Source organism: Barbus barbus (assembly GCF_936440315.1).
Source record: "Barbus barbus genome assembly, chromosome: 43".
NCBI classification, from domain to species: Eukaryota; Metazoa; Chordata; class Actinopteri; order Cypriniformes; family Cyprinidae; genus Barbus; species Barbus barbus.
The window spans coordinates 13,496,645-13,519,657 of NC_136721.1; the positions used below are offsets into that span (position 1 = coordinate 13,496,645).

General features: G+C 40.0%; 1 protein-coding gene across 3 annotated transcripts in view; it reads left to right on the forward strand.

Annotated features, from left to right (window-relative positions):
* The first annotated feature begins 10,456 nt into the window (after window positions 1-10,456).
* LOC306862843 (zinc finger and BTB domain-containing protein 16-A-like) overlaps window positions 10,457-23,013 on the forward strand; it is a 118,592-nt gene continuing 106,035 nt past the window's right edge. For 2 of the 3 annotated variants that reach the window (XM_079405863.1, XM_079405864.1), the window contains exons 1-2: window positions 10,457-10,566; window positions 12,746-14,086. In XM_079405863.1, coding sequence (XP_079261989.1) covers window positions 12,837-14,086 — 1,250 coding nt within the window. In that variant the 5' untranslated portion in view covers window positions 10,457-10,566; window positions 12,746-12,836. Of the gene's footprint in view, window positions 10,567-10,875; window positions 10,992-12,745; window positions 14,087-23,013 lie in introns of those variants that run through there. The other variant, XM_079405865.1, reaches the window with a different exon arrangement.

Below are 23,013 nucleotides of genomic sequence, written 5' to 3' on the forward strand. Positions count from 1 at the left end.
AATGATTTCTATCAATATTCACACTCATTACACATCTAATAGTCATGTATTTGTGTATGATGTTTTATTGCCATAACTTTGCTTTGCAAATTGATTTGACAAATTATAAATGATTTAACTCCTCTTTACAAATGATTGCACAAAGACAACTATACAATGAAATGCTTTCCTGCATGCCAGCTGAAAGCCCTGAGCTGCTCATAAATCTATATACCAGCTTGTTGCTTTTTGCCATCCTACATAAACATGTACAAACATTTTACATTTATCAAGCTCTGCTTTCCACATTACTGTGCTACTACTGCCTTTGCTAAATCAAGATCTTAGTTTATTTATGGTTTAAGCATTTTTATTTCATCCTCGGAGGCAGCTGCCCTCTAATGTCGCAAATCAATTTGGTTACTGTAGTTTTTATTCTGTTGAATATCATTTTATTGAATCATTATATTGTTTTTAAGGATATATATCATAGTTTAGTGTAATCAGTATGTGTGCTTGTCAGGGATGTTATAGTTAATTCTTATGTAATTCTTATTATGGTTTTTACCACAATTTATTTCTGTTTTTACTTTTAGTTCTTTCCCCACAGCTCTCCTGTTAGTCACATGCTTTACTGGGAAGTAAATCTCACAATGTTCCACTTGCTTTCTTCTTCTACCTGGCCCGTACAAGTCCTTCTTGTTCTCACAGAAGAATGCTGTTGTCCCATCAGATTAAGCAGAAGAGAAGCGGCATAGTAGCGTGAGCCGCAGTCGTGGCCCGTCCCATCCCTCTCTGGCAGTCGGCAGACAAGATTATGTAATGCTGGTCCCTCAAACGGTGTGGCAATTGCCAAACACATGGCATATGGTCTATCAAAAGGCTGATTTTAATATTTCCTGTTTAGATGCACTCGCTCTAAACTTCTCAAGATGTTGATGCAATGAAAAAAAGTGGCTTTCGAACATTGATTTTGGTTGAAGCCGCTGCCAGATGGTTTAATGTGGCTTTCTTCTGGACTGAGGCCATTCGGGAAAACATTGGCATCACTTTTATCTCACTCTCTCTTTCTTCCTCAATAACAGCCAACACATACCAGCAGATTAGAGGCCCCCATAGTCCTCCCTACCTCCGGCACTTAACAATGGTGTTAGCTGGGGCCATACAGCTGGTCCGGTCCTGGGTGGATCTCACACACATCTCACACACATGGATCTCACATACTGTAAACACTTGTTGTTTATGCCTGGAAAGGATAAATCTGACGGTCGATCAAATCAACATTTGGACGGTTACCACTCATTTACATAACACGGTAGAAATTGGAGCGACCGGGCCTTGTTTAAACGGATTAGACAGGATTGAATAACAATTTGAAATGACATATATTCGTTTGACCTGTGTGTTGGAGGTACTCTGCTAGTTGCTTTGGAGTTTTCTGTTTGGTTTGGACTGCCTGCCCAGGCCTATGCTGTGAAAGCCAATGTGCATTCCAGTTGAGAACATTGTGCTTTGTATCCTCCTCCGTGTCTTTTATCACTCTCCTGTCTTAGCGTTCGGAATTATTTGCTTCTATTTTTCATTCCAGCTCATCCACGTCAAAGTCATCCTAGGAAACTGAGAACGGCTGTCAGCTTTTAACCCCGAACAATTGAGAATGCGAGAATGCCACAGAGAATGCGATCTTAGGTTGAAAATACGTGTCGGTCTGGAAAAGACTCTTGTAATTCAGAGTTTTAAAGTCTGGTTTGACAAATTTGCTGTTATAAATAAGCGTAGCGTATAGGCGGTCAATCATTACAGCTTGCAATTCATTGACAGCACTGCAGAAGTCATAACTCAAACGGAAACAAGAGACAGTCCAGTATACTTTGATATATAGCATCTCCGTTAAATGGTGTGTTCAACATCTGTTAGAAGACCAGCTGGTACCCAAGAAAAAATAGCAAGCAGAGGTTTCTTTTAAATTAGCCTCGGTTCTCTTTGCACAAGCTCAGCTGGATTTGTTAGCCCCTTTTATCTCTCTCCAGGTGTAACTTTAAAAAATATAAAAAGGAAAAAGAGTTTTTAAATGAAGTCCTAGGGAAGAACATACCAAATAACTTGTTAGGGATAGTACTAACTGTTAACCATAACTAAATAATATCACAGAGCAAGAGACGTCCATTCTTCCTAAATATGGCCGCATGTAGTCACAGCTGTGCTGCATGATTCAAGCCAACAGCATGATTGTCACATTGATTCTATACAACATTTCTGTAAACAAGAAGTTAATATTCAGTAACCTATGTTATGTAATAGTGCTAGTTACTTTGTCTGTTTTCGCTGTGTTGTCTCTGGCAGTGGTGCTGTTCAGGAATTTGAATGAATCAGTGAATGATTCAAATGATCCACTTAAAAGAATAGTTTTTTTTTTCATTACAAAAAAGCAAAATGTGATCTATATTTACTGATGATATATTTATGAAGTATGAAACACACATTAGCAATTAACATAATTTCAACATATTATCAATGGACAATTATTTTTTACATAAGAGATTCCTGAAAACCTTACCAAATATCTACATATTTCACAAGGGAAAGTGTTGTTTTCTTTTTGCTGAAATTAATGGAAAAATAAGGATGCCTTGAATTTCTGTAATTTACTAGAGGAACTTTCCTTTTCCATCCGTTCATCCATCTTTCAGTATTGTACCAGTCCAGTTTTGTTTGTTTACATTCTTCTGTTCAATACAGTTCTTGCATTCAGTGTTTTTGAACAAATTGGTTGAGTAAATGACTTATAAGTCATCAATATAGGAAATCACTTATAAGGCCAGTCACTTGTTTCATCCCTAAATGAATGAGTGATTTTTAATAATGTTGTTGAGTGAATAATTCAGATGACTCACAACGCGACTTACAGGTCCTTCTCAAAAAATTAGCATATCGTGATAAAGTTCATTATTTTCTGTAATGTACTGAGAAACATTAGACTTTCATATATTTTAGATTCATTACAACACAACTGAAGTAGTTCAAGCCTTTTATTGTTTTAATATTGATGATTTTGGCATACAGCTCATGAAAACCCAAAATTCCTATCTCAAAAAATTATCATATTTCATCCGACCAATAAAAGAATGGCCATTATGTTCATTTATGCACTCAATACTTGGTCGGGAATCCTTTTGCAGAAATGACTGCTTCAATGCGGCGTGGCATGGAGGCAATCAGCCTGTGGCACTGCTGAGGTGTTATGGAGGCCCAGGATGCTTCGATAGCGGCCTTAAGCTCATCCAGAGTGTTGGGTCTTGCGTCTCTCAACTTTCTCTTCACAATATCCCACAGATTCTCTATGGGGTTCAGGTCAGGAGAGTTGGCAGGCCAATTGAGCACAGTAATACCATGGTCAGTAAAGCATTTACCAGTGGTTTTGGCACTGTGAGCAGGTGCCAGGTCGTGCTGAAAAATGAAATCTTCATCTCCATAAAGCTTTTCAGCAGATGGAAGCATGAAGTGCTCCAAAATCTCCTGATAGCTAGCTGCATTGACCCTGCCCTTGATAAAACACAGTGGACCAACACCAGCATCACTGACTGTGGGTACTTGACACTGGACTTCAGGCATTTTGGCATTTCCCTCTCCCCAGTCTTCCTCCAGACTCTGGCACCTTGATTTCCGAATGACATGCAAAATTTGCTTTCATCCGAAAAAAGTACTTTGGACCACTGAGCAACAGTCCAGTGCTGCTTCTCTGTAGCCCAGGTCAGGCGCTTCTGCCGCTGTTTCTGGTTCAAAAGTGGCTTGACCTGGGGAATGCGGCACCTGTAGTCCATTTCCTGCACACGCCTGTACACGGTGGCTCTGGATGTTTCTACTCCAGACTCAGTCCACTGCTTCCGCAGGTCCCCCAAGGTCTGGAATCGGTCCTTCTCCACAATCTTCCTCAGGGTCCGGTCACCTCTTCTCGTTGTGCTGCGTTTTCTGCCACACTTTTTCCTTCCCACAGACTTCCCACTGAGGTGCCTTGATACAGCACTCTGGGAACAGCCTATTCGTTCAGAAATTTCTTTCTGTGTCTTACCCTCTTGCTTGAGGGTGTCAATGATGGCCTTCTGGACAGCAGTCAGGTCGGCAGTCTTACCCATGATTGCGGTTTTGAGTAATGAACCAGGCTGGGAGTTTTTAAAAGCCTCAGGAATCTTTTGCAGGTGTTTAGAGTTAATTAGTTGATTCAGATGATTAGGTTAATAGCTCGTTTAGAGAACCTTTTCATGATATGCTAATTTTTTGAGATAGGAATTTTGAGTTTTCATGAGCTGTATGCCAAAATCATCAATATTAAAACAATAAAAGGCTTGAACTACTTCAGTTGTGTTGTAATGAATCTAAAATATATGAAAGTGTAATGTTTATCAGTACATTACAGAAAATAATGAACTTTATCACAATATGCTAATTTTTTGAGAAGGACCTGTACATAATCAGATTACTTTAAGTAACTTGTAAAGTAATGCATTATTTTTAAATTTAGAAGGAAATATCTGAATTACTTTTTCAAATAAGTAATGCCAGTTACTTTGTTTCCCATGTATTGACTGACAGCTCCCCATGTTGAGAGAAATCGGGAGTAAGTGCAGAGGAGTTGTGTGTAAACATGATGTTCCTGTAGTTCTAGACTACATGTGAACATGTACTCACTCATCTCACCTGCACAAATACAGATTCAATCAACAGTCAAATGCAAATTCAGAACATTAAACAAACTGGCAAAAATTAAATATATGAAATAAGACAAATATAATTTATGTATTTAATCCCATTTTATTAACCAATGTCTTTGCTACTGACCTTCGATGATCCAATTCAACCATAATAATAAGCAAAAATGACACATTTGTGTTTCATTTTCGTTATTGCTGAATAGTGTTGAACTTTCTTCTCCTGCGGCACATTCTTCATGCAATTTGTTTGAGCTGCGCCCTCTACTGTGCAGTCGTGAATTTACATTTCTTTCAGCCCGAGGCATATGCATTTCACTTTTGGTGTGAAAGGGTTTTGACAATTGTAAAAGAAGAACTTGTTTATGTTAAAAACAAACAAGCAAGCCCTGCCCAGATTTAAAAAGTAACTAAGTAATGTATTTAGTTACTTTTTTAGAGAGTAACACAGTATTGTAATGCATTACTTGTAAAAGTAACTATAAATACAGTCGCTTGTTTCATTCCTGAATGAATCAGTGTTTTTCAATGAATCTGTTGGGTGAATGATTCAAATGACTCACTTATAAGCACAGTCACTTCATTCCTGATTCGAGTGAGTGAATGATTTAAGGCCAGTCACTTGTCTCCACTTTGGTATATCGATGTAATCTGCAGAAAGAGTCCCCACCACTAATACAGAGACTGGCAGTCTGTCTGGAAAGTGAAAACAAACAAGAAGAGTGATACAAACAGTAGAAAGTTCCAATGCTGTTGGACAACATCAATGCTTTTGGAATGCGTCTCAGACAATAAAATTTGAGGTCTAGAAGTAACTGTTGCATAATAAGATTTACAGTTTTTATTTTTTAGCTGTGCAGATAATGATTTTCTTTGCAGACCTACAGTGTGAATAAAAGTGAATGCTAATGATGTTAATTCTAAATTATGTTCAAATGCTCCCGTGGGCTGCAGCAGTCACTGTACAGTGAGAAATGTTTATAGTGCATCTATTTGCATTATTGATGGGAACGAGGCTCATTTGAATATCACTGGACTCGGACTCGGGGTAGTAAATCTGCAAGACTCCACTGACTAATATGTTTAATTAGAGGTGATATATTACAGCTTATTAATTATTTACAATAACGGCAATCATGTCTGCAGTCATAGGGGCAAAGAAAATGAGGATCCGTAGAATAAAGAAGGTGAGGTAATGAAGGTACCAAAATAAAACTGCGCGAACGAGAAACGAAGAGGCGGTGGTTTCTCGCTATTTGCTGTAGATTCCAGGGGAATGCAGGAGAAGAGACGTGAAGCCGATATCCTTGAGCGGTTAAAGGCCTGTGTGCCTCCGAAACCGCTGTGAAAGGTGGACTCGGCGCTGGGGAAGAAAGCAGCGGCCTCGCAGGGATTAGCCACAGGAGATTCCCTGTGGATAGCTGTCCCTTTTTTCCCAGGGACACTGTAATATGATTACTCTGTTGTTTGCGCCCGGTCCAGTGGTTAAGCACTATGGAGAGAAGGGTTCGGCCACCTCCAGGATGGACAATGAGAGAATTTTTTGGAGGGAAAGTTGGAATTCTGCTTGACTGAGGACAGCTGGAGTCTTACACTTAGAGAGAAGAGAAGGAGAAAAAAGTGGCCTTTTCTTTGGCTGAATGAAAGGCATGTATGGTGCTCTGTACCACTGCGTTCTGCAGAGGTACACCAGGCAGGGTCAGCAGGGCTCTTTGGATCTCTACAGAGGCCCCGGGCTCCCCTCCTGCATCCCTACTGTTACACAGAGGAAAGGCATTCTCCGACAGACGTCATCGCAAATGTTTATCTGTACAACTAACAAACAGTTTTCCTCGTTGCCCTTTTGAAAAGCTCCAGGACGTGTTGTTTGCAAAAAATAAATACTGTCGAATTTCATCACATGTGTTTCATTTCATTCCAATCAGTGAGTGTAAGCACAAAATACACTCAATCTGAGGCAGTAACCGAATGTAGTAGTTCAAAAATTGGTCACTGGTCTATACTGGTTAGAGCGCTTTCATACAAGTATGTATTTAACCTCTTATTGGAGGCTTTGAATGATGGAGTGTGTGGTTTTTATTTTATTTTCTTCAGGCACAGGATTGATGTGAGTGCCAGCCTTAGTCAGCTCTGTTTGTTTGACAGGCCTGTCATTAATCATCATTGGCATTGTTTAAATGGTTTTGAGTGTCCAGGTCTTGTTCAACAGGGGGACAATAGTCTCTCTAAGCTGCTTCAGACCTGAAAGAAAGTTTATAAAATTTCCACCCAATAGAAACTGCAGGGAAGCTCCTTTTAAAAAGGGTTAGTATTCATTAGAACACTCTGGTTAAGGGCCTGGGCCGCTCCCATAAAAGGAAGCAAACCACCCACTACCCTGATGGAAAAGTTCACCTATGATGGACATCGCATGTCATTCTCATCTCATCTGACAGTTCTGTAGTAGACTTGGCACCTTCTTTCCATTCATTTTAGGGACGATGCCCTGCCCCGTGCTAAATTTAATCAAAGTTTTACTACCAATTTTAAAATTACAGTAATCAAGAGAAGTTTTTCTATTTAAAGCTCTTGTGATTAATGGTGACACAGTGTATGAAATATTGAGGTGACCCCCACAGTACCTCACAGATTCAGATCATTTGGTATTAACAGTCATTAGGATCAGATGAGCCGGTTATGAGGAAGAAAAGAAGATTGAAGATTAGGTGTGTGAGGTCAGTAATGGAGAGACGGCTACAAGGAAGTGGAACAACTTAGGATGTGAGAGGATGACAGTAACTAAATCTGTAACTCAGATGGAGAGCAAGGATAATTATTACACTTTTTTTCTTAGTTATTCATAAAATGTATAAATTCCAGTTTGCCAATTAAATGTAATCAAATCAGATACATTGAAACTACAACTAAATGAAGGGTGGGGTTATACAGAAATTTACATAAAAGTTGTAACTCAACTCAAAACAGGTGTTTTTAAAAACATTTGTGTCAACTATTGCTGAAACTTTCCAATAGTCTGGGAAGAGATAGATTTAATCGTATACAGGCTTGATATGGTCACTGATATAATTCATCACTGATATTATATTTACTGAGTGTTACAATTCCCCATGCTCTTCTCTATGTCTGCATCTCATTTTGCAAATACAAAATAGTAATCAGTGCCTGTCCTAATACACAGAGTGCAGTCAGAGATTGTGAGATCTGTGACCTCTGAGAATGAGATTCTTGTCACTTGAAACCAGTAAAGGTTTACCAGCACAGTCCTATTGTTCAGCCTGCTGATACCACATCAGTATTGATCAAGGGATCACCTTGTCATCTAACCAAACAGGTATAAGGCTGGAGGGAGAGTGAAGGCAAATATGCACTCAATAGAGCAAACGGCTCTGTCAACGTGACTATTTCAATCCATTAACAAAGAGACTGTCTCCCATTCTTCTTAATGAAAATAAAACGTAATGCTGTAAATGCAGCCAAAAGTGTGATGTTAGACATTCATAATTAGATTTAAGATTTAACGCACCAAAAAATTTAAAATAAAATTATAGCTGCTCTGTAAACTGTCCCATGTGCTACTTATAAGGCTCAAATCATAATGAAGTACTTAATAATAAAATTAGGAATTGCTGTCTTAAATCAATTTAAGCCTAACTCTAAACTTACAGTTGGCTCAGATATGATAGCCTTTATGGATGAATTGCATGATAGAATGGATACCTACATGATGAAAAAGGAATTTTCTCAAAAGGCATTTTTAGCCATGCAAAAGGAGGGGCATTTTGTACAGGAGAAAATCCAGCCAAGGTCAGAGGTAGGGGTCAGAGGTCATGGGGGCAGGCCCTCAATGCATAAAACACCCCCGGGATTATACAAGTGTAAAAAGAGCCTATTCAGTCAAAGCTTTGAGCGAGATTCACAAAGATCCACTGTTAGCTCATGAGTAAAACCTTCAGGGTATGTCATTACCAACCATCACTAATGATGGTTTATATATGTGAATGTGTACTATGTGGATAAATAGGCAGCAAACATACTTTTAGTGCATTCAGAGCCCATTTCATGGTGTTATGCATCAAAATATGTATGTGTAATTATAATAATTACATGAATTCAATAATAAGTGTCTCCTGCACTCCTGCAGAGCCAAGGCCAATGAATTGCACATAAATGCGACTTTCATTAAAGAACATCATCTCACATATGTTTTTTAATGCATGAATGTACAAGTATAACTTTTCCAAGACCTTAAGTTTTAGAGTTTAATTTATTTTAATTTTTTTTAAAGGATCATTTTAATGTAAACATATATAATTTATACATAATTTACAAATGTAATTTCATGTTTTTGTTTTTTTTACTGTGTTAGCTTGTCCTTTTGATTAAAAATCAGTGTATCAGTGTATAATTTAGGATTTATCAAGAGTCCTCTCCAGTAAAATGTGGATTAGATGGAGATTAGGGCAGTGCCTTTGTCTTTATCCCCAAGTAAGCCAGCACAGCAGGCAGCTCAAAGGTGATGGCACTCTATGATCTCCCATCTCAAGCTTTACAGAGTCTAGCGCAGATTTTACACCGTTTCCCTCCATTTTCAGGCTGTCATTGCACTGAAAATGCAAGTGACAAATGTAGCTGATGGCAATGGAATAGAATTTGTAGAATGAGAATGTTCAGTTTTTCAACACAATTTAATGAAAGGAATCCTGCATGATTTATTTTACCTAATACTAATTAAGTATAATTCTAGTTAAATTAATATCATTATATTCTAAAAAGAACTGTTATTTGATTATAAAATGTTTAATTAATGTTTTAAATAGATGAAACTTTCACAATAAATGAATGAATAAAACATTTACAGTCAAACGAGTGATCCATTTAATCTTTCTTTCATTTTTAAAACCTCCCCAGGTGAAAAAAGTGCATTTCCATAATATACGTAAAGTGCTCTATTTTTTGTGCACTAATTTTGTACTTAATATACTAAAAATTATTTTTTAGTACTTTCTAAGATAAACTTAAGATCATCTAAGTGTACTCAACCATGCTATTTTGGGGCATGAATATAAACTAAAATGCAATTTTAACATACGATCTCTGTATTTAAAAAATGTATTTAGTTGCCACTTGAACCATCTTTCATATACTAGTACACTCAAGTGTACTACAAGTGGTGGCAATAAATACATTTTAAATACAAAGAGAGAATGTTAAAAGCGCATTTGTGACCCTGGACCACAAAACCAGTCATAAGTCCATGGGTATATTTTTAACAATAACCAACAATACACTGTATGTGTCAAAAATATAGATTTTTCTTTTATGCCAAAGATCATGTTCCATGAAGATATTTTGTAAATTTCATACCGTAAATATCAAAACTTCCTTTTTGATTAGTATGCATTGCTAAGGACTTCATGATTTGTTTTTTTTTTGTTTTTTTTTTGGCTCCCTCAAATTCCAGATTTATTCGGATACAAGAATGTGTAAAAATAGTGGCTATTGCACTCATGGGTTCTAAACACACATTTACATATCGTGTTCGGTGCTGACCTCGGACAGAAGTTGGCCGGTTGTAGAAGTAGTAGCAAAGGTGATGATGCTTGAAGGTTAACGATTAAAGTCCAAACGCTGTGATAGATAGTGTCCCAGACACGCTGGCCTATATTCGACAGCCCCCTAGGTGTCTCACTTTAGCAGTGTTTGTCAGGACTCCGGCGAGGATGTGCGCTGACGTCACCGCCGTGTTGATTTGCTAAGCGGCGCGAGCGGAGAGGAGTTAGTGCGCGTGAGAGAGAGAGAGAGAGAGCGCGGGGACTGTGAACCGCGTTACTATGCCACAGTCCTAATAACCGCACGCTCGGAAGCCAAACGTGCAAGACAGGTGAGTACAGGCGCGCAGCTCCTGACAGACCCATCTGTCTGCGTGTGTTTTCAGTTTGGGAAATGTTCACATTAAGAGATGATCCGCGTTGTGTTGATCAGATGTGTTTGCGTTCAGCATCACATCAAGTTACGGTGTTTCTACTGTTGCTTCAAGTGAAGGTGAATTGGGAGAGTGCACCGAAAAAGTACAAGTGTGGCTGTCAGTGTGGTGCAGGCTCGGGGCACCTGATGGATATGGCTGTTTATGTTCATCTTTACACATGTGGAGATGTTATGTTGACGTAAGCGTGTGTTTTAGTATTCGGGGGACGTGAGGTCTGCTCGCGCACCAGACAGTGACGTGCTTCCATGTGCTTTATTCTCAGCGTGACTGTTTCAGATTGAACACCCAGAGAGTTTAAATCCTATGTCCTAACTGAAGAAGTATGTGTAGAACTAACAAATGTCGGGTTGCTGGTGACTATTATTTTGCTTGTCAGTAAGTCTGGTTATTTAATCAGGACCACCGTCTTTCTAAATGAACCGAACTGTATTGGTTGTGATTTTTAAAGTGAAGCGACCTTTGCTTTAATTTTTGGTTTGTTTTATAGCAATACTGAAATAGTTAAATTCACCCGAAATGCTATTTTCTTGTTCGCCCGATGTGTTGCTGCATGTAATAAAAAAACAAACGGGTTCTTTAACTTCAATTGATTCACGTGTGAACGGTCGAATAATCATGTAACGCTATTGATCAGTCAAATGAGCTCTGACTGGACTTTTCATCGGTCTTTTTATCATGTATGAGGTATATAAAGCTTATCACAGCAGTAGTTGGCTAATACGAATATGTGTTGATCGTTTCTTGACTTTAGTTTGAGTTGTTGTTGTAGTGATGTTTACAGTTCGCGTGCGTGAACTGGCTTCATTATTGTGAACGTCTCATTATCAGTTAACTGCACTTCAAAGGCAACGTATTCATTTCTCACTTATTACTCGCCTTCCTGTACTTTGTAGAATTTAAAAAGCGTGAAATGCCTCGAATATATTTCTCTTCTCTCGTCCTTTATCACAGTGAGAAGCCCGTCATTCACGGCTAAGATCATAGTGTTGTTTGATATAAAGACGACTTATTTACTAGACTGCTCTTCTCCGGTGAGGCTTTTTGTTGATCAAATAATATGGGGGGAATATTAAATGTCTGAGTAACTCATCCGTTCCTTATCTAGGCGCTATTTTAAATATATGTGATAATGTTATTAAAGAAAAGGCTGCCTCTCGCTGCTGTTACCAAATATTAGTGGTGGATCTTCCTCTGACTGTGTTGATGTTTTTGTTGTAATATAGTGTTAGGTTGTTGTACAAAGCATATTTTAAACATTAAATTATAGCTAGAATGTATTTTATTAATTAAATTGGTTATGAAGTTAAATATTTTACATATCATGAAAAAACCCAGCCCTTTAACCTTGTTATGGTAATTGACAAATTGCACGTTTTTTGAATTTAAAGGATTACATTGTAAAATGCATTGATGCTTTATTTTTGTAGTATATAGAGCTGATATAGCAGGGGAAAATGACATAATTTACATATGATACATGGAAGGATATTTAAAATAAAAATTGCATTTTGGTGTGTTTTAGGAGCTCTGAACTGTTTTGTGGCATCCTCTGTTCCAACTATTCCTGGCAACAGCTTGCCTCACTCTCCATGCTCCGCTCAGTATCCCTGTCTGTGATGAGAATACTGAATAAGATGCCATTTCATTTCAGGAGGCTGTTGATGGGCTTTGTGAGGCGAGCTCGAACACATAGAAACAAAGGCTTGATTACTGCCAGCCTTTACTAGCACTAAAGCCAAGTTTACATGCTTAATGTGGCCCACTTGTCGTTTTGTTTTATTTTGTGCTTTTTAACAGATTTTTTTGTTTATTTTTTAGAGATCCTTTGCTAAAAAGGTTTTTAGCTGTTAAATAATGATAGATTTGTGTTTTGTACAGTACAGAGTACATTTGTCTAACATACTGATATTATTATTATTTTTTTAATGGCATCTTTATTTTTTTTATACTGAAATAATTAGAATGATGGCTGTTAATTTAAGAACAAAGAAAATAAACAACCAAGGAAAGAAAAGAAAAAAACATTGCGACTTTGCTGCATCTAACTGTGGGTCTCTCTTTCATCTCTTTCTAGATTGACCTTATCTTGTTTACAAAGATAACTGAACAGACTGCTACGTTGAAAGAAAGACTCATGAGTTGGCCGTGTGGATTTCAGAGACGTTATGGATTTGACTAAAATGGGTATGATCCAGCTCCAGAACCCCAATCACCCCAATGCCCTGCTGCACAAGGCTAATCAGATGCGCCTGGCCGGCACGCTGTGCGACGTGGTCATCATGGTGGACAGCCAGGAGTTCCACGCTCACCGGACCGTGCTGGCCTGCACCAGTAAGATGTTCGAGATCCTTTTTCACCGGAACAGCCAACATTACACTCTCGACTTTCTCTCACCAAAGACCTTCCAGCAGATTCTGGAGTATGCCTACACTGCCACGCTCCAAGCTAAAGTGGAGGATCTGGATGACCTGCTGTACGCAGCAGAGATCTTAGAAATAGAGTACTTGGAGGAACAATGCCTGAAGATACTGGAGACCATTCAGTCCTCGGATGAAAATGACACGGAGGCCAACATGAATGACGGAGGTGCGGAAGACGATGAGGAGCGCAAGGGACGGCATGGCAGGAACCCGAAAAAGCATTCCGGGGAGGAGGGCGGCTACGTGTTGGCTGCCCAGCAAGCGCTGACGCTGCCAAGAATGGTGGATCAGAGTCCTTCTGTCTCCACCTCCTTCGGCCTCTCCACCATGAGCCCAACCAAAGCAGCCGTGGACAGCCTGATGAGCATCGGCCAGTCCCTCCTGCAGAGCACCATGCACCCCGGCGCGGGTACCGAACAGCCCCTGCACGGCAACTCCCACCCCATGATGGGAGAGATCAAGACGGAGATGATGCAAGTAGATGAGAGCGGAGAACATGAGAGCCCTAAAGCCATGGAATCCAGCGCCTCCAGCAACGGCGAGCGCAGCGGAGAACCTGACAAGAACCACGATGGGCCCGGCACCCCTACCAGGAGCAGCGTGATCACCAGTGCCCGTGAACTGCACTATGTCAGGGAGGAAGGTGTGGGTGACCAGCAGGCGGAGGTCAACCAGATGGGCCTGGAGGCCATGGCGGGGATGACCGAAAAGCACTTGGCGTCACTCTATGGCATTCCTCCCAACCACAAGAACGAAGCAATGCTCTCTATGCCCGCCTCCATGGCCTCATCCTTGCACATGTCCCCAGCCTTGGCCATGTCCATGGACTTCAGTGCCTACGGGGGCTTGCTGCCTCAGAGCTTCATCCAGAGGGAGTTCTTCAACAAGCTGGGCGAGTTAGCTGCTGGGATGAAGCCCGATGGCCGCAGCCCGAACGAGCGCTGCAACGTGTGTGGCGCCGAACTGCCTGACAATGAGGCCATAGAGCAACACAGGTAAGCTTGTGTTTTTGTTTTTCCCTTGCCATAAATGCATGTTCTTCCCAAGTGTTTTTTTTTTTGCCTCCCCTGGTGCAAAGGCAGGTCCCTAATTCAATTAGTTTATTGCGCTCTGTGAAACAAAGGTCCGCAAGGTGCCCATTTTTAGAAATTCTTTTGATTAAAGAACTTAGTTGCAGAGAAAGGTTAGTGGAAGATGAGTCATGATGGTTAACTGTTGATTGCTTATCTTCTTTCATGCTGGAGGTCAATTTGCTTAACACTTTGCCTGCGGTGGATATGAGAGAGAATGATTGCAGAGCTGATTTACGCACGTATGTTTTCCTCTTGCTTTCCCCTTATCAAGAAAAATAGCTCTTCAGCTGAAATAACTTTTGAAAGGAGTAAGGAAAAATAGGTCAATCAAGTTGCAATACAAGATCTTATAACTATTTGAAACAGTTTAAAATATTGCATAAAGAATCATTCATTAAGAAAATGAGTGGATTCAGTAAACAGAAAATACTGTATAAATTAGATGCCAGTAGTTGTTTATAATTTATTTAAAAAATACATTGTTTTATGTTGTTTTTGCAAAAGAAAAAATAGGTGTAAAATTAATTGTAGGCTTTTGACGTGATGAACTGTTAAATATGTGTAAATTCTTTTGCTTACTGTAAAATGTAAAATGCTGCAAGTGCACACAGCAAGATGAGACATTCCCAGGCTAGTGAAGAAAAATGATTATTTTTAACTTAGTTCCTTTAAGTGGGCCGTCTGTTTGTCACGGCTCCCAGGCGTTGGGTGCTGATCACTTCCAGGCCTGCGCTGGTGACTGTCGAGTGGTCCTGGAGAGGCTCTGGCTGAGCCCATTAGCTGCACCTGGAGAGGGGGCAGGCTAATGGGAAGCAGCTCTCCTGACCCCCATGGTGTGGCCAGTGATGAGTAGGCCAGCCTGGGCCCCAGCCACCCGGGACAAGGAGGGCCTTATTAGCTTTATGAGTAGAGCAGACTGTCCAGCCCAGGAAATGAGGGTCTACTTGGAGGACCCGTACCGACCTCCACAGAGTAACCTTTTGGCCACTTGGCTGGCCTCTGGTTCTCGTCAGTGTGACTTGTGGGGGTGTTGCAAGGAGCTGGGACGAGGCGAGGAAATCCACGCCAGACTTTATCAGCTTTTGAAGCCCGCAGCCGCACCCTTGCTGCTGTCGACTAGACAAAGATTGCAGGATTCACATGTTGAATTTATTTGTACAATATTGTAGAATTGGACGAAACATATTTCATGTTTGCATTAATTCATTTAGCAGACACTTTCATCCAAAGCGACAGAGGAACATGAGCAATATGTTATAGAGCCAACAAAATTCTTAGAAAAAATGCAATGCCTTAAATTTTACAGGTTACATATAAACATTTAACCGTTTCTTTTAGATTCATATTTACTGCATTTAAGAAACAGCCGATGACTTGCATGAGGGGCTGAGTGTGTTTATTCTTGTCGTGAAGCAGGCTGTTCAGTTGCTATCTAGCAGAGAGAGTTTTGATTGGATAAAAGATAAAGTTAAAGTGAGCCAGTCATGCACGTCTTGGAGTCAATGGCACTGAGATGCAATAAGATTATAAAGCAGCAACTGTATGAAAAGTTGTCTCCTCACAGAGAAGTTGATTATGTAGGTCCTGTCATTACCTGCGCAAACCATACAACGTTATTTTGATAATTGTGTGAGTTTTAGTGCCTGTTGTTTACAGGATTTCAGTAGATCTGCATTCTGCGGGTTTCTTAATGACAGACCCAGGGTTGAGAATAAACTGGTTTGAGCGTTTGACCTTAATCTGTTGGAATGCACAACGGTGAAAGTTCATCTGAGGATTCGGTTTCAGTCCAAATATTCATGTGTCTTTGGAAGTGCTCAAGATGGCATTAATAAATCCCTCTTAATTACCTTCATTATTCACTGAGTGAAAAATGCTCGTTCAACCTTGTGAACTTTAAGGTTGGTGTTTATCTTAGAACAGAATAATTGACAAGCCGTGTTAATTTAAAAGTTGTCTGTGCTTGTGTGAATCATCGAAGTAAGCGTGTTGGCATGTCAGATGTTCTGGATTTGACTAAAAAGGATGCAGCAGTTGCCGAAACAGCCAATGACATCTAATTGCAGTAATTTTTCCTATAATGCAGAATGATCCATATTGTTGTTTGATTCCGTGCATTAAGGGTTCTTAAGATGGGCACGTTTGTCAGTTTAAATTTGCATCATATCATCACAGTATTTCTTTCAATGCTTTAAAAAATGAGAATCTAAAAGATGCATGACAGTGATAATAGAATGTAATTTCAAATCATAAAAATTCAAAGGATTTTCCCACTCTTATTTATTATATGCCAGAAACATCGATGTACTTATCTATTTTACTTTCTTCTGAAGTCTCAATGATCTTCTTCTTTTAATAAAAGGAACGACAGTGTCAGATTTGCCATAGTAAGGTTTAGTTCCTTTTTAAAGGATTTTTCATCACAGCTCCTGACGGCTCGCAGCAGACGGGGCGGCAGCTCTTGTTACTAATTACAGATTATTTTGCAACATCTTGTGCCAGGGTCCCAGCCATCTTTAGCAATCTCTGTGAAAAATATTTCTGTTTGAGAGTTCATTTAGGGCAAACAGGTCAAGTTAACCGTCTGTAATTATTCCCAGATTGGCCACGAGCCTTTCTGCGTGTGAATGTGTGTGCATTTGAGAGCGAACGCATCAGTAAGTGCTTGCTTCCTGTATAAATTTAGCTTGCTGCATTCATTCCCCATTGCCCCGGGTTATGTCATAAAGCTCTGAATGATATGTGCATTGCTTCCAAAACCATGCGAGTGTCAAGACTATCCTATTAACTAGACCACTGGAGTAATCTTGTAATATTTGAGGTAAATGTATGTCTGAGGGTTGCCTAAATGAAGGAGTTTTTGTTTTTCAATCACCCAGACTTCCCTACAGGAGTTTAATCGAAGTACTGTAGCAGCTTCTTTTTTCACAAACTGGAGGAATTTTTTTTTTGCCAAGGAAAACAGTTTGTGGCCCTTTGACTCATGGAAAATGATTACAGAAATATTTCAGATTTTTTGGATTCCAAAAAGAAAATAATCAACATGCACGACACTGAAATGGAGGAGGAAAAAAAGACACTGCATTTTATCCACACGCTTTTAGAGTTTGGACTGTTGTCTTTGTGAAAGGGATCGAGTCGATCAAAATGGATCTTTTATTTCTTTTATTTTTTTTGGTTTTTAGGTTGTTCTTCATGGCAGACAAGTGGAAGAACTTTGAGCATAGTTGACCTAGCATAGGCAGTGCTAACTGTACAGCTATAGCTACGGTGTTTAAACAGGAGGCAAGGCCTTATCTGTGCATATCAGAGACAGCGATAACCCTGTGCTCTCCTTTCCACTATACCAAGAGCAGATGGGGATGATAAGTCCTCATGGTGCTGCAGAATGAGATAACACCAGGCTGCAGTGAGGTGAGAGGCACCTCACAACTTTCCTTGTATGCTCACAAGTGCAGCTGAATCTTACCACAGCGCTATAACTCCCCTGTAACGGCTGTCCCCTGGATTTGTGACACACAACGTGAACTTTCTGTTCAGTTTGTGTAACCAGTGAGCTGCTATAATATGGTGGGTTTTATTGTTGTATACTTGGTAACTCCCCTGGCCAGCGGTTTTCTGTAGGGGTAATACGCATACAAGTACAGCTCCTATTCATGAGTGAAATTTAAAAAATTTTTTGCAAGATATATTTCGAATTTGTAATAAAACCTGACAAAAATTGCATCATTTTTTACTTTTTTAAGAAAAAATGTATTTCTGAATCTGCAAACAATCTGCTTATATTTACTAGATTAAACTACTTTTTTGGCATTATGGACTTTCAGTTAGGTTATATGCCATATTTATGTCATACAGTGTGATATACTGTACATGTCACATGCACCGTGTACAGGTATATTGTCCTGGAAAGTCAAAACCCTGGAAATTACTTTTATCCATTTAGGTCGCCTTAAAAGTGAAACGTCCTCTGTGCCAGCTGATTTGATAGTGTGGTGTTTAACTCTAAAGCCTTATGGTAATTAAGAATGATTGCAATTAAGCCAAAGAGACTTCAAACAAGTGGACCCTTCAACTTTGTCAAGTTGGCCAATTAAGTTTCTGAAACTCCTCATGGCTGCTCTGAAAATGGAAATAATGCCTCCCAAAAATGCTTTTGACCTTTCAATACATTTCTGAGACAAGAAATTCTGTCTTGTGAAATTTGTGATTCTCATGTCTAGTTGTCTAAAACTCTGAAATGCCTATTTTATGTTCGAGATGAGTTTTGTTAGTGTTTAGAGAATGAAATTGAGTCATTGCCTAATTAAAGCTACTCTCTTTCTCAATATATTCTGTGGCAAGGAAGAACGCTTAGAAAGAGGAAATCATAATTTTTTCAACCAACTAGTGTGAATTAACAGGTTTTCATAGCCAATTTTCATTTATAGTTGCATATTATTATTATTATTATTATTATTATTATTATAGAATATGCCATCACACAATTTTTTTTTTTTTTTATTTAGAGATAAGCAAACCATATTTATTTAATGCCAGTGAAATATGTTTGTATTTTTCAATGCTTTTTCTTTCAGATGCTAGTAATTGTCTATGCAGCCCACATACGGCAGCAGCTGGCAGGCGCCCAATTATGGACAGGCTTTAAAAGCCCCGCTTGAACTGTAAAGATTTACACCGCCACCCCTCTGATCTGGAATCTGCCTTCTGTCCTCACTGTCAAGACAAGAGATGTATCGATTAAAGACTTAACACTAGGTTGCATCATGTGTATTGGACTTGCGCACCTTGACTGCAGCTCAGTATCTTCAGAGCCTCGCTGACGAAAACAAGTTTGTTGATTCGTGTATCAGAGCAGTCCATCAGGTGAATTTCGCCACCTAACTCTTATTTGATTCGCTTCTGTCTACTCATATCTAAGGCATCACCTACACAGGGTTTGGGTTCGGCACTCACATGTAGAAAATAAGAGACTTTTTGATTTGCACATGAATAAGGGATAAAAGTAAACAGACAGGCAGACAGCGCTGCCCCATATTATTAAAGCGATAGGCATCTGGCATGCCCAGTAAAAAGACATGACGGTTGCTCACAGGGCTTTTTTCACTGAGGTGCTTTTCACTGGCCGCTTTCTTATCTGCCTCCTGCTACTGGAGATGCAAGGATTACAGACAGAGCAGGGCGCTGCAAGCCCACTACGATGCCAGGTGGCACACTAACCGTCTGCGAATATATCTGAAGCCATTCTGCTCTGCCACACATGTATATGCACGTATACGTGCATCAAAATCAGATTTAAACAGCGGCCATGGTGATGTAGATTAAGCGAAAGCAGGCTGGTCGAGATAAGACGCTGGTGTTTCATAGAAGGTGGGCTTGTCTTTTTGGTCCTATTCTGGTCGTCTCACTTGTGTGACTGGTCAGAAATCAGATTTGCGGCTGGTCTGAATCGGTTCATTCGGCTGAATTTGATGGGAAAATGCTATAATTGCTGTACTGCCACTTTACAGAAAATGAAAGATTTTATTGCCTTGTAGCTTCTGATTCTTTCCATTTGCCCTATAAAATGATCTGTCATTTAGTAACAATTTGACCTATCAGATTGGTTTTCACTGCATTTCCTTGAAAGGAAATTTCACAAAAACTCACTGTCCATTTGTTCCAAATATGCACGAGTTTCTTTCCTCTGAACACAAAAGAAGATATTTTGAAGAATGTTGGTAACCAATTTTTTTTTGTTTGTTTGGGAAGTCAATGGCTACCGTCAAGTTTTCTTACCAACATTCTTCAAAATATCTTCCTTTGTGCTCAACAGAAGAAAGAAACTCATACTTGAGGGTGGGTGAATGATGAGAGAATTTATTTTTGGGTGAACTACAACTTTAATAATATTTTAAATATCTTAACTAAAGTATACATTACACTTCTTGTATCCTCAAAGAAAAGTCAACATCTAATTTTATTTCAGCTACGTTATATACCACAGGTTCCTCTTTTCAGTAAGTACAGTGTTTTAATCCCATCAATATCCCATTAGCATCTGGTTTCTGGCTCCCGCGACATGAAAGAAGACGTGTCGGTTCCCCCTTGCTAGTTCTAAGGCGCTGCCGAGCTCTGCGTACAATGAAGGTCTGGAGCAAAGGGCCAAGCCAAGCGTGCACGAAGGCTGTGTGAATGCACTGCTGGGGCTCCGGAATCCCCTGGAAGTATCAAATCAGAACCTTCCTCGGGCTTCCAACGAGAGGGGCTCTAATTAGCTCCTTTGTTGCCTGTTGAATGGGGTGCCAGAGATTGGCAAGGGGCCCCCGATAGAGTGATACAAGTGTGCTACGGAGGGGGTCATAAAATACCCATCACATTAGATCTGTGTGATGTCGGACCAGGTAGGAAGCAGCCAAGCTGCATGTTGGAGGATTTGTTTATGGCAAAAACCTGGGCTTGAAATGCCAAGCACAGTAGTTCTTAGTCGCTTAACTGCTCAGAGGTTAATCAATAAAGATGGTTAAAACAATAATTCTAATGTAGCTAATTTTAAATATTTTGTAAAAAAAAAAAAAAAGTACCACCAGCATCTTAACTTCAGCTGCTGCAAATTAGTTGTACAAGTTAGTACAAGTATACCTGAATCTTGTATAACTTAATTGAAGTTGAAATTGGTTACATTATTTTGAGTAGTAGTTAATATAATTGTTTTTTACAGTGTGCTGATTTTTTGTATTGTTGATTGTTACTAAAGAATTCACTAAAGAAATGCAAATCAGGTAATGCTGAAAATGTGTTAAAAATGTGTCCTTAATTGACATGTCTTGTGCATTTGGTGTGCAGCAAAGTTTTTCAGGCAAAAAGGTCCAAGCAGCTGTCTGTTGATCACTGTGGTGAATTCACATGACCAACTTGAACCCAGTGTGAAATCAGTGTAGGTAAATCTTTCTCCTTCATGCAGATTTCCTGATTGCATGGATTCCTATTGAAATAACTGGATATTCTGGATTTTTGTTTATACAATGGTAAATGTGACCAGACATTAAGATGCAGGGTTTTAAGCTCCAATACGCTGCATGAAAGCACTTATTATTTAGTGAATTAATTTATTTCATATTTTTAGTGCCAGCACCCCTTCAGTGTCTTCTGTCTTTCAGACCCCATCTCTTTTCTTACACTCTCTGACTTCCTCTCTTTCTCCCCCTTTCTGTGAGGGGTGGAAATTGAGTTAGTTGAGACATGGCCTAAAGAAGCCTCCCTCTCTTTCTCCTCTATTATCTCCTGCTGGAGGCATTTGAGAGATATGGGATGGCAACTCTCAGCGAATGCAGAAAGCCAACCAGCATGTTATAAGCCATGTTGTAATCCAGGGGGATCAGTTGGATAAATGGTAGAATAAAGCTCAAACCATAATTGATTTATGTATTTGCTGACTGAAGACGCCTGCAGTGATCACTAGCAGGACAGGATGAATGATTAATGGCTTGGTCTTAAGAGAGCTTGTTTGAGCGAGAGGCCGTGCCCTGCACTTACATTACCAAATACATCTGAGCTCTAATTCAATAGAAGAGAGATTATTTCACTAAGCACACTACCTTCATTTAGCCCCAGATTGAGCGATGGCCGTCAGTAAATCGCCATTGTTTGGCATACGTCCTGACCATCGGGCTTGCAGAGTCTGAAAACGTTTTATAAAACTAAAATGGCCCTGTAACATTTTAATTACCTCAGTGTCTGTTTCTCATGCCACGAACAGCCAATATTGTCAGTGACACGCACTTCTTCATCTCTCTCCCCGTCTGCTCGAGACAGACATGGAACCGAAATGGGTTTTTTGGGGGGGGGGGGGGTTTTTTGCAGATGAATTGATATAGTTTTCTACCCTGTGTCTCTCAGACTATTTTTGACCTGTCACCAAAATTGCACTTGAGTTTTATTGGCACGTTGTACAGAGAGCTTTCTCTCCCTTTAGTTCAGGCTGAAGTGTTTTTGTGTTCCCTCACTGTCTGGGAGTCCAAAAGCCATTCCATTTACTGGACTGATCACCAGGGCTGCCCACTGTGACACGTCATGACTCACACGGCATCATTTCTGCTGTTTGTGTCCGTGGCAGAAGGAAACTAATGATGCTGTCAGGATGTGCTGTACACCATTAAGCATAGAGCAGAACAGAGGCTCTCTGCTTCTCCCCTACATGAGCCACCACTGTCTCGCCCAGCAATTTTACACCCCGTGCTCTTTGTTTGACCTTCCTGTGAAAGAAAAGTCACATTGATCCTGTCTTTGGAGTTGGCAGCGGCGACTTTTAAAGAGCCAATGCTGCATTGTCTAATGCATTTTGGGATTTTTAGTCATTTCAGTGTGCAAGGATCAATCTGGTTAGCTTGCTGTATGCAAATTGTTCACTTTACACCTCATTCATCTGGTCTGTTCCTTTATAAGTGGGCAGTTTTTGGCTAGAATAATAAGGACCAAACAAGACTTTTTCCTGCTAGTCAAAGTCTGGCTTTTGCGCAACTAGAGAAGAGCTGGAGTCCTCAACAGGTGTTGGTGTCCTTATCAGCACATCAAGCCTTATCTCAGAGGCTCAGCTTCCTGCATCCTCACGCATGCATCAGAATAACTTAGCCTCTAACCTCATTCCACACTTGCACCTTGTTCCTCAACAAGCCTGAGCTATGTTTCTCCATCAACGGTAGGGTCACCCTATCTGTCCTCCTATTCTTACACATAAGACTCCTGCGGTGCAGGTTCTCAAGATGTGGGTTTTTGTATTACGTTGTGGGAAAGAAGCATTCGGCGCGCTTACATCAGCAAATACGCCTTTGGAGAATGAAGAAACTGAGGTTCGTTGGGGGTATGGGTGG